This window comes from Pelmatolapia mariae, linkage group LG12, assembly GCF_036321145.2.
Source record: "Pelmatolapia mariae isolate MD_Pm_ZW linkage group LG12, Pm_UMD_F_2, whole genome shotgun sequence".
Lineage (NCBI taxonomy): Eukaryota > Metazoa > Chordata > Actinopteri > Cichliformes > Cichlidae > Pelmatolapia > Pelmatolapia mariae.
The window spans coordinates 17974793-17986431 of record NC_086237.1 but is presented as its reverse complement, the minus strand read 5'-3'; the positions used below and the strand labels follow the sequence as shown (position 1 = coordinate 17986431).

The following is an 11639-nucleotide window of genomic DNA, read 5'->3' as shown; positions in this document are numbered from 1 at the left end:
ACATCTTTGTGTGTCATTCGCTTCAGCAGCAATCCAAACAACACAAAGTCAAGGGCCAAATGGCTCAAGGATAAAAAGAGAGGCACTTACTAAGGGCTGTTGTCTCCATAGTCGTTAACATTGACAGCTGCTGTGATCCCACAAATGATGAGAGGAACACCATCAGCTATCAAATAGAACCTTGAATAACAGAGAGACACATATCAAACTCATGAGATAAAAAGCGATTCTTGTGCATGTTTGACCTTTGGCTGCCATGATCTTTTTTCTTTTCCTTTTGGTGTTTTAATGTATTCCTTGCTCTCTATCATGTGCAGGGCTTTATGATCTTTTCTGTCTTAGTAGGCACAGTGTTACATGGGTCAGCACAGACACCAGAATCTATGTTCTCATCTAATGTGGCTGAATAGGCAACAAATGGTGGCTGGAGGTCAGAGGCACAGTGTAGTATGAGCACAACCTCTAGATCACAGGAACAGGAAAGCGGGAAGAGAAAAAAATCGGGAATACTATATATGACAAATATGCTCAGATTCATGACAACTCCCACTCATTCTCTTATGGTGGTCTCATGCCCCTTTCCGCCCTCCCCCTCCCCTTAGCCATTGGGCACAATAACCACCTTTGATCGTGCACACTTTGGGTGGTCACACACAAGAATTACAACATCTGCCCAAAATATAAACCTCATTGACAACAAACAATAATCTCGCAGTAAAGGAAGTGGGCGAAGGTGAGTTGAATCTTGTTCACTGACCTGAGCATAGGTCGTTGTGTAGGCGGAACAGGAGATTCTCCATCTGGTTGCCGGGGCATTCTCCACACAGCCTCTTTGTAAATCACCCTGGCGCTGACTCCAATCCACAGCAGGGTTGACAGCGAGGAGTAATGCAAGGCAATGCCAACCTGTCACGTAATGTAGTCAGATCAGACATCAAGCTTAAATGCCTCTAAAAAAATGCAATAGATGAAATTCAAAACTTACTGCTTGGCAAACGACTGGATAGCTTGTTAAGCTTATGCCGCCTGCGTAGATCGCTGTTGTCATTGCAATGTGGAAGCAGGTATTCAGCAATGTGTGCCAACTTTTTCTTGATATGCATATTGAACTATGGGAGAAGAGTAAGCTAATTAGATAATGAAGCAAAAAATAAATAAATAGTAGCGAGAAATTGCAAATACACTGCAGTACCTGTGGTGTAGTATGTGTGTAATGATGATAGTAAAGAGGCAAAGGAGCAGAACTGCAGTGCAGGCATAGACCACTGGATGGAGCACCCTCACAGTCAGTGGGGAGCTAGGGAAGTCAGGTACCTCCTAGAAACCACAGAAGTCAAGTTAACTCTCATTTAGCCACGGTGATCTTGGATGAATCATTACATTTTTGAGCCTACCTGCAGAACGGCATAGTTGCTAAGCAGAGAGCAGCGCATGGTGGAGGTGTTGCTGTCGCTGCGGACCAACTGGCAGCCCTCCTGACTCCAGCCTCCCTGCTTCTCTGGTCCCTTAAGGCTCCAATGGGCTGCCACGGCATCGGTACCAGGAGACAAGTGGCGGAGTGACACCCAGATGGGGTCTGAATTGTTCTGCATGCTGCAACCATCTGTCACAGAAGAGGATGAAATTAAAAAATAAATAAAAACCTACTGTTTACTGAATAGAATACTCAATGCATTCTACTTTCCACCTGCTTGTTTTTGTAAAAAAAAATTACATAAACTGGGATATAAGTGCAAAAAAATGGATTGAAGGCTTTGTTTATATTTCATGATTGGCTGCTACAATTTGCAAAATGACTCTTGGCAAAGAGAGAGAAAAACCTGCCAAGGCAAAACAAGCAACGAACAAAGAACAGTCCCAAGGTTTTTCTGGTGCAGTCGTTCAGACAAAGTAGCCTTTCATTATACTGAGTTTCACACAGTATCAGATCTGTAAAAATTATACCCGGGTTACGTTTGGTGAAGAAAGCAACTGTCCCATTTGACTGCAAGAGATTTTTCATATTTAATTAATTCAAATAAGCACAAAGTGGTTCATTCTTTGTTCATCCTGAAGCAAAATTCTGATGTTTGTAGCTGTCACAGAACAGAAGAATTACACTAATGTGTTTTATTATGATGCCTAAGCATACAGAACATCCAAATAAACTAGAATATAAAAAGGGTCCCATGATTTTAACTTTGCAACATTAACTTTAAATATGCATTAACAAATAAATAAATAAATAAATAAAAGGAGTCTCTTTAATATACTAAAGGTTTCCTTACCTAGGCCTACAAAGACAACAGGGCTGTTGACAGTGCGTCTGCGGGAGTGTTCAGCAGTGGTGCTGGAGTTCCCAGTCAAAGGAAAAAAGCTGCCTGTTCGAAAGGCTACAAACTGCAGTTTACAGTCTGCTGCAGCATCCGAAGCAAACAGATTAGCTGGAAGAGTCACCGAGGCCAAGGCTACAGAATTCTGGAGAATTAAAAAAGGTGGAAGTCACACAAGAAGCCAAGCTGCAAATGTTGATTGTATCAAAATCCTTCATTAAACCTAAACTGTCCGTGTCTATATGATGTGGTTATTAATGAAGTAGACAGAACAGGCGGATGCAAGAAGGCATACATAAGCCTCACCTTTAGGAAAAAATTGTTGAGAGAGGTGTTATGGGCACCAGTGCTACAGTGGACACGAAGCTGCTGTTCATGGACAGACTCTGACGTTTCCATTCCCAGGTTGCCCCCTGACACCTCACGCTGCTGATGCGCAGTGCAAGTTATCCCAGTGAAGTGGGCAGGTTGAATTAGATGGGCTTCCATCACAATGTTCTTAGACATCTGTAAACGTGAAGTCACCCAGGCAAGGTAAACACCCTGACACTTTCATTTAAACATTACTATGGGTTTTGTTGTATTACACAGACAATTTCACACAGAAATATGATTAGAGACATGCACCACTCTTCTAAATTACGCACACATGCATTTCCTACTGCATGAATGAACTATAGATAGATTTCACAGGTTTCACAGCAAGCATGCTCTGTTGAAAATCACATGATAAATATATAAAAAACAGTTAATAGTTCCCACCATGGAAAACTCTTTAGCATTACTGTGTAGCTGAGACCAGGCCAATGTCTCAAGGGAGTTGACTATAGAACTACAGGCTCTCTTCTCTCTCTGGGCCAGAGCGAGAATCTGTTCATCCACCTGCATCAGGTTACTGCCCATCTCCACCATCACCGCCAACAACTGGAACACAGAGAAATTTAAAAGGAGATTTAATAAGGAACTCTAGAGTATATATTACTACATTTCTAAACAATGTATTTACTTAAAGTGCCCTCACCTCTTTTATCTGTGTCACATATTCCATAAACTTCTCCATAATTTGCGCCATATACAGTACATCGACCGAGTCAGTGAAACCAGCAGCCTCCAGGGTGTATGTGCGAACTTGATGTGCCACGGTGACAACATTGGATGCATTGATGGGCCTCTGAAATGCAAGAGCGGAAATATGGTGAGGACATAAGGAGTCACGTCATGCTGCTAATGTTTATTGAACCAACATACTACGGCGCTGACAGCGCTGTGACTGACCAGGATGAAGGTATGCAAGACACGTGTGATGCCATTGGTGTAGTGACAGTTTGAGTAGTCGCCATCCTCCCATTTTCCAGTACGGTCACAATAGCGAGAGGCTTTTTTCTGCTCCATGCCCCCCTCAACAGACAGGGAAGGGTAACGCAGCTGCAGGCAGTACTGGTGGGAGGTAATTCCTGCCAGAGTTCTTGGCCACCTGTGGATAAATACCAGAGAATAATGGCAACGCTGAATCTTTTTTTAATATCATATGTTCCATATTATAATATACAGGATATATTTAAAGCTTTAACTGACCTGAACTCCCCACGGTTGTTGACAACTTTATCTTCTGGACAGAAGGAGGCACTGTTCTCCAGTACCACTATCTCAACGGTGAGAGACTTGTTGCCCCTCCCAGTAGAAACCACACACTCCCACTCTCCACTGGCCTCCACATGCACATCGTATAGAATAAGCTCACTGGATAAAGATGATAGCGACAGCTCATTATAACACATCGTTAACACATAGTATTGTAACTAATAAAGCCTCTCCCTTTTTTTTTTACTCAGGACTGTCTTTGCACTAAAACGAAAACAACTCATCTGATCTACTACTGCTCTGTCTGCATTGCTCTATTTACCACACCTGGTGATAAAGGTGCAGTCATGCACGACACTGCTCTCCAGCTGGACACCCATTTCTGGATCAGAGGTCACCGGCTGACCATTGTGACGCCAGTGTAAAGTGGTCATCTTGTCCACCAAGGCAGCAGCGCAGTGGAAGGGCAGCCGATCGCCTTTGAAGACCACCTGACGCTGAGACGGCAGCAGTGACATGGTGTGCAGCTCCAGAGGACCATCTGAGCAACACGGTGGGAAAAGATGCAGATGTGAGGGTTACACATCGCTCGGAACTGCTTGTGCTGCTCTGTCATTACCAAGCCTCAGCTACATTTTTCCACAGAAGCTATTATGAGTCTGCCGTTCTAGAGCAGACTGGATGCAGACTGCAGCAATTGGTAAATTCAACCCACAGGATTAGCTGTCAACACAACTCACTGAGCCTTTTGGAAATATGTCCCTGCAGAGCAACGGGGATTGATTTTGTTCAACCCTTTTTTGGTCGGTTAATCCTTAAAATAGCTGAGATGAGCTTGAACTTCATAATGAGTGAACTGTTGCTGTCATTCACAGTGCAACATTCTCTGAAATAAAGTGGTGAACCGCCTCATTCATATGCCTCACTGCTGCCAGGCTCTTACCACAGCTCAGATGGCTTTCCCTTAGTCCACGCAGGGGCTTTCCCCTCAGGCTCATGGGGTAGGCACACAGGGTTTCTTCCCCCAGCCGTGCTGTACTGCTGCGAAAGAAGTTCGGGACCCATTGCAGCTCGCAGTCACATGTTAGGTAGTCTGAGTTGAAGTTCCTGAAGAGAGAACCAGTGGTGCCTTAGGAGAGTTTCCATGTTCACTCTGTTTGACTGAGTTCTAGTTTTTACCTCCAGGAAATGCCACAAAATGTCACACCTGTACATGCTCGGTGGCTTGATGTAAAATGAAATGAACTGACTCATAAGCTTTTTTCAAACATGGGCAGGACTGTACATGAAAAGCAAACAATCAAAGTCCACTTGAAGCTGACTCAAACTATTGCTAAACACTCCAATATTTAAATGCTCAGTTTTACAGCACAAAAACATCTTTACAGCCCGGTACAGAAACAATTCTGATCTCTATAGCTATTGCTAAAAATGATCTCCACAGTTAAAATATTGTAAAGGCTTAAAGACATGCATTGATAAGGATGTGCCTGCTTGGAGTGACAGGCAAGTGCAGACACAGGCAGATAAAGTCACTAGCCGTCAGCTAGGCGTCACTTCACCTGTTTGTGTTTTTTAAAGCATTTACCTGACAAGTAATGTGTTGTATTGTAAATAGTACTAACAGACCATCAAAGAACTTTGTGCTCCAATTTTGATGAGTTAAATTCTAACATTATTCTAATACTATTTCATTTGAATGTTAGCACTAATTAGCACGTATCCATGTCTGTGTTTTGCACTTTGCTTGCTAAGCTAGCAAGTCCACTCTCTTCTCCTAATATGGTCACTTTTGACTCCACAAACACAAGATGACAAAATAACAAACACACGGGTTAAAAACAGCCACTTCACAAATATCTCATGGCCATGGCCATCTTTTATATACAGTCTGTGGTTCAGTTTTGAAATTTTGTAAATAAACTTTAACGTTTCTTCATGGTAGCATAAATGATATGCTTTCAGTTTAAAAAAAAAAGCATGCACAGTATAGATGAAAACATCCAAATTAAAATAAATACATATCAAATAAATCCTCTTTGATTATTTGAGCTTTGACACAGGCTTCACTGTGAAACACGGTTGGCATACACACGGGAAAATAAATATTAATTGAAAATAAATGTTATCTTTGTCTAGAATGCCCAAAAATATTTTGTTAAACTATGGATTGGTATGCCGTGAGGGTAACCTCGGGCGAACGAAAGGCCGACAGAGTTTAATACTCACACTAGCTTGAGGGACGGCAACTCTTCAAACACCCCTGGATTCATGGTTGATATGATGTTGCCAGAGAGGTTCCTAACAGAACACAAATTAGATATGAACAGTGTAACTTCATAGCCTCCTGTAACTCATAGAGGACTTTTTTTAATCGAATCAATTCATCTGCCTCTTACAGTTTAGTAAGATTGGTTAGCCCCTGGAACATGTCTGCAGTCAGGCAGCCAATGCGGTTGTTGGAAAGGTCACTAAAAGTGTAAAAGACAAAGGAATGTGGTTAGTTATTTTCAAATTAAGAGGCCTTTTCTCAATCACTCAGCACCAGATTGTGGTGTCTTGACTCTTTCAGTGGCCGCATTGCTTTACTGATGTGAAATATCATTTGTCTAAGAAACATATACAATAACTTGTATAGGATCTCCTTTCATGTCTTTAAAAATGAAGAAGCTGTATTCAACTGTAGTCAGAACATTATATATTTTAATATTTGGGAAGTTAAAGAAGCGTTCCAACAGTTCTGGCTACTTCTCCTTATCAGGACACAAAGGGACCCAAGTACGAGTTTATCATCATTGGGGTAAAAGCAGGGCCCCAGTTCTGCTGTCCACCTCTGAGTGTGATATATATCTGCAGTCAGAGAGGGATCTGCTCTGTCGTACCTCTGACACTACCCAGCAGAGAGCTGTCCAGAGCATGTGTTTATCTCCCCCTGTTTGTTTTGAGAAGCCCCAGACCTTGCAGGGAAAACACAAGAAGGGGGAGGAGGGAAAGGGAGTCATGCGGCGCTGCGCCGAGGAGCCTCTTTGGACCCACGCTGCAACCAGACCTCGGTGTCCAAAAACACAATGAGTGAGCAGCAAGCGGCCTCAAACAGCCGCCTTGTCACATTCAATTGCGTGTGAGGAGCCCTGAGGTTTGAAGCGGGGCTTACAGATGACATCCCAGTGTCCCCTCTGCAGAAACATTTAGGAAAGGAAGCTTTTATGGTGACAATAACACCATGAACCTGATGTGACATATGACATCTGTGAGCTTCCAAAATATATATATATGTGGGTTTTCTCCTGACTACTGCCAATCTGGGCAACAAACTAACCTCCGTCCATCTTATGCTAAACCTTAGGATTAAAATCTCTGTGCTTATTGAGTTGTGAACCCGAGTGAAATGTGGGTCATGTTAATATCTACTTACAGTTTCCGAAGCTCAGAGAGGCTTTGGAAGGCTCCAGGCATGATGGTGCTGATTAAGTTGTGCTTGAGGTCCCTGGGGGAAAGAGAAAATGTTAAGTGCACGCAAGGACTATACTGACACATCAACAAGAGGACTGCAAACTTTCATTTTTGTATTCTCACTGAGAGTTGCAATGTTTAGATTGGTACCGCAATCATATATTTGTAATCAATATGTAGCTGGAGCTAATTTACTGAGCTTAGCATAAACACTTGGATCAAGGGAAGCAGCTAACCAGGTATGTCATTGTAATAAAATGAGTCCTCAAGGGGCACAAAGTTGTAAGGCTCTAGCTTGATTAATTAACCCTTTCAGAGAAGAAAGTTTAAAAATGACAGCAGCATTTTAAGGGATTTTGTGTAATAGTAGTACAGTCACAAGCATGGTATCACCATTTACCATTGAAAGAAGACCCTGTTAGGTTTAAATGAATTGGAGCAGGGACACACATCCTAAACCTGGCTCGTCCAGCGAGCCACAGCAGGATATTTGTGCAAACAAATAGGAAATATTATCCGAACTGCCTCCTGGACTTGAGACTAGCGAGATATTCAACCACATAAAACACTTGTGGAATCTGAAACTATTAACACTAAGTTCTGTTATTTATTTATTTATTCTTTTTTTCCCCCCAAACTGTCCTTCCCACAATAAGCTTTACCCAATTCAAACCATAAATAATAATTTGTCTAAGTGTCTTTGAAGATCTAATTTCATACTATCCGCTGCACTTCTCCACCCTGTTCCCCTTCTACACCCACACTCCAGTCTTAAAGACTTTAGCTAGATACTCCCATCTACATCAGCTGCTGTAGATTAGATTTTGAACCTTTTTTTTTGGCCAGGTGGGAATAGCAAGGTTAAATGAGGTCGGGAGATGGATGGTTATGAACAGCACATGTTATCCACGTTCCTATAGCATGAAATACTTCTGCTCCCATCAGAGCAGTCCCAGAGTCAGATTTCCTTACAGGAGCATCAGTGCAGCAGCTGCGTTTTTCTCAATTTCTCTTTTTAACAAAGACTTCGATGTTATGTTAGACCTCAGAGGACCTTTTGGTCCTTTTTGTTTTCCACAAAACATTATCTTCCACGGCGGTTGTCAACCACGCTGCTTCACATCACCTCAGGCGTCTCTTAACCACTGTTTTGTCTGCTTTCCAAGAGATGAACTTTTCTGGCTAAGCTACGGCGGGAAAATTGTTGTAGAAAATGCTTCAAGCAAAGAAATTACACTGCGGTGTGGCTGAGACATGCTCAAAAAGATCAGGGGGTTTTGCTATTGGTCCTTCTAAGCCATCGCTCATATTTAGATTCGAAACAGGAGACCGGTTGAAATGATGGAGCAAAAAAAAAAAATTGGCCCCAGACCAACAGGCTAAAGTCTGCTCGGTTCAGATCTTTGAGTGTGTGCCAGCTTGTCAGTCAGAACATTTGCAACAATTTCACAGCTTTTTAAAAATTGGAGATATTTCCACCTCTGTGATTCTAAATAAGCAGTACAAAAAAAAAGCATATCACCAATCAAATCAAAGAGCAATCTGGGTGTTTGATAGAGAAGAGCTACACTTTTCAGTATCTGTGTGTGTGTTTGTGTGTGTCTCCGGACTATATTGTGAGTCTGTCACAATATAAAGTAGCAATCTTTGTGTTACTGCGTCTCACTCTGAATATACATGTGTTTCTGGGGGACATTAGCTTTATAGAATTTGTTGACCCAGGCAGGGGAAGAACAATACTGCTGTTTCCAGTCTGTGTGTCACGGGGCTCATTAGTGCAGCGATGAAAGACGCGGCACTGCCCACTATTTCCTCTCCCTGAGATCTGTCTCGCTCCCTCCCTGTCTGTCCCTTTGACACACACATGCTCCACGTGCGCAGAGCCACACACTTTGCTGTGTGTGTATGGACTCAAACGTGCTCTTACAGCTGGATTAAAATGCTAACACAAAAGTGCCGCAGAGTCGCTATAAGCTGGGATTCAGTTGCTACATAGAAGTGTCAGTTTCAAGGCTTGCGTCTTTAAATGCTTCTTTTTGTCACATCCTTCTTGCACACGGAGGTGCTGTTTACTATAACACTGCTCGTATGATCTACACAACACATTTATTATTAAGACAGTGCATTATTTCTTTTCCTTTATATTGTAAATATCTCCTGCTTAAAATGGCCTCAGATCAGCTAACTAAAGATCTCAAGTAAAATATAATGGCTAATTATAATTAGCTTCTTAATAAATGTAATGTACTGCACAGAACAACTAAATTAACTAATTTCTTCTGGTGTGTTATCTTCTGTTATATTGTCTGGTGGAAAAAACACCTAAAAAAATCAAAAATCAACCGATGATACTAGAATGACACAAACATAAATCCAAATACACTTACACAAGTACGCAAACATGTTAGCCGTGCTGTTCTCACAGGACATTAGACTGAGTTCCAATTTGTGCCTGGATACCAAACCAAACCAAAGAAGTGTTTGTTGATTTTTGGAGGAGGCCACTTCCTTCTGTCCCCGCACCATGTGCTATTAAAGGTGAGTCGGTCGCTGCAGTGCACTGATACGTAAATATTTGGGTGCTGTTTTTGATAGGTAGTTAAATTTCGATTCAAACACAGATGCTATATGTGGGAAAGTTATGAAATTGACCCTTATGAAAATAATTTAGTTCTCCTTTATCAAGTCAGTACTTTTATTTTCTCTGATTTGCTGGTTTGGAAGTCTTAAATCTTAAAAACAGGAGCAAAATGTATCATTCAAGCTAATGAATGAAGCCAGAACTATATAGTGGAATGTGGATTTCATGTTTCTCAAGAGGAATCTTATCCCAAATGCATCAAGCCAATGTGCATTTCATGTCTGGCTCAAGGCTCTGGCCTGATTATTAACACACCACTGCCTCTGATCCCTTCTCTTATCACCAGGCTGGTAAATGTGAAGGAAAACAGGAACTGAAGCACTGTCCAAGCACTTCGCCGGCACAATCCCAGCTGAATGTCTGGAGCCGCCTCTTACCACTGGCTCACAGTGTCCGATTTGTTTCCAGCGCTATTTAAAACCTTCAGTACAGTAGATTGAAAATAGAGTAGCAGGCTTCACACTCAGGCGATGACTTGTGTGCGTGCCCTCTGGAGTAGCCAGCGCCCCATCTTACAGCAGCTTCACAGCTCAGTGACCTCAACACTGATGAAAACAGCTGTCACCAAGGAAGAGGATAACAGCAGAGACAATGAATTCTTCAAAGCCTCATGCTTGCAGACCATGAAAATATCACCGTCTAAAATCCTGAAAGTTTAAATTGTAGCTATTATTTTAGTTTTTCAACATCCTCCTCAGGAGCAGCATCTATTTCTTCCAAAAGCTCGATGAGCTGATTGATGGCAACACATTGTTACAGTCACTACGGCCTTTCTTTTTGAGTTATGCTTTGTAACCTTCTGAGTGCAGTGCTTTATCCCCTACGCTACATGTGGCGCGTATGATTAGACGGTGACAAACTCAAGCTCGCTCCCAAATCCAAAAGGGGCCATTGTCTGCCGCCGCTGGGCCTAACACCAGAGGCTGCCATTAAGAATGTCCCCCCCCAAAAAACTCCTCCTGATCAATGGGACTGGTCCTCTGCCATTCTGAAGAGTCATTGCTCTGTTGGATACAGGGGATGAGCACCTGGGCCCCATGCAGACTGGAGAGGAGCGACGTGCTTGTAGGGCAGCGAGAGGGTAATAATGAAGACATGGTCTGTAAAGCGCTCTAGACATGGAGTGCTCCATTATCAGGAGCACAGCAGCAGCAACTGGAGTGCTGACATTGTTTAGGCTCTAGCCCTGGAGGGAGCTGGGAAAATGACGGAAGCCGGGGGAATGGCCACTCATTATCACCAGACTGGAATCAAGAATTTCCTGTTGCTGGAGGTTTTTTTTAGTTTTTTTTAATGGAAAGTCAGTGGGTTGCGGTGTGATTTCTATACTTTAATTGTAGTCTGTATGCAACTCAATAAAGGAAAAAGCACGAAGACAGAAACAAACATGTCTGAAGGTATGATGGAAAAAAAGCAGGGGGGTGTTAACTGCCACCTTGGTTCCTGAAAGAGGTCAGCGGAGACCATTTTTGTGCCGCGTGTCATTTCCTGTCTGGTTGGCGGGTCTAACAGAGGCCCTTGCTCGTTTATTTTTACAGTTTCCTTTCTCTCTCTCTCTCTCTCTCTTTTTTTTTTTTAACTAGGTAGCTTTCCTTTGTCGGGAGGGGCAGGTGGGTTAAAGGATTCAGTAATAAGAAAAAAATACGGCCCTG

At 42.5% G+C, this 11639-nt stretch overlaps 1 protein-coding gene across 1 annotated transcript in view; it reads right to left on the bottom strand.

The window, feature by feature from the left end:
- The window catches only part of adgra2 (adhesion G protein-coupled receptor A2), a 41418-nt gene that overhangs the window by 3088 nt on the left and 26691 nt on the right, over positions 1–11639 (bottom strand). Inside the window, exons 3-18 of the mRNA XM_063489876.1 lie at positions 7309–7380; positions 6293–6364; positions 6123–6194; positions 4837–5000; positions 4221–4434; positions 3888–4052; positions 3588–3786; positions 3334–3483; positions 3075–3236; positions 2619–2819; positions 2268–2457; positions 1395–1603; positions 1193–1317; positions 986–1109; positions 758–906; positions 91–180 (exon numbers count right to left, since the gene is read on the bottom strand). Of these exons, the coding sequence (XP_063345946.1) occupies positions 91–180; positions 758–906; positions 986–1109; positions 1193–1317; positions 1395–1603; positions 2268–2457; positions 2619–2819; positions 3075–3236; positions 3334–3483; positions 3588–3786; positions 3888–4052; positions 4221–4434; positions 4837–5000; positions 6123–6194; positions 6293–6364; positions 7309–7380 (2358 nt within the window). The remainder of the gene's footprint in view (positions 1–90; positions 181–757; positions 907–985; positions 1110–1192; positions 1318–1394; positions 1604–2267; positions 2458–2618; positions 2820–3074; positions 3237–3333; positions 3484–3587; positions 3787–3887; positions 4053–4220; positions 4435–4836; positions 5001–6122; positions 6195–6292; positions 6365–7308; positions 7381–11639) is intronic.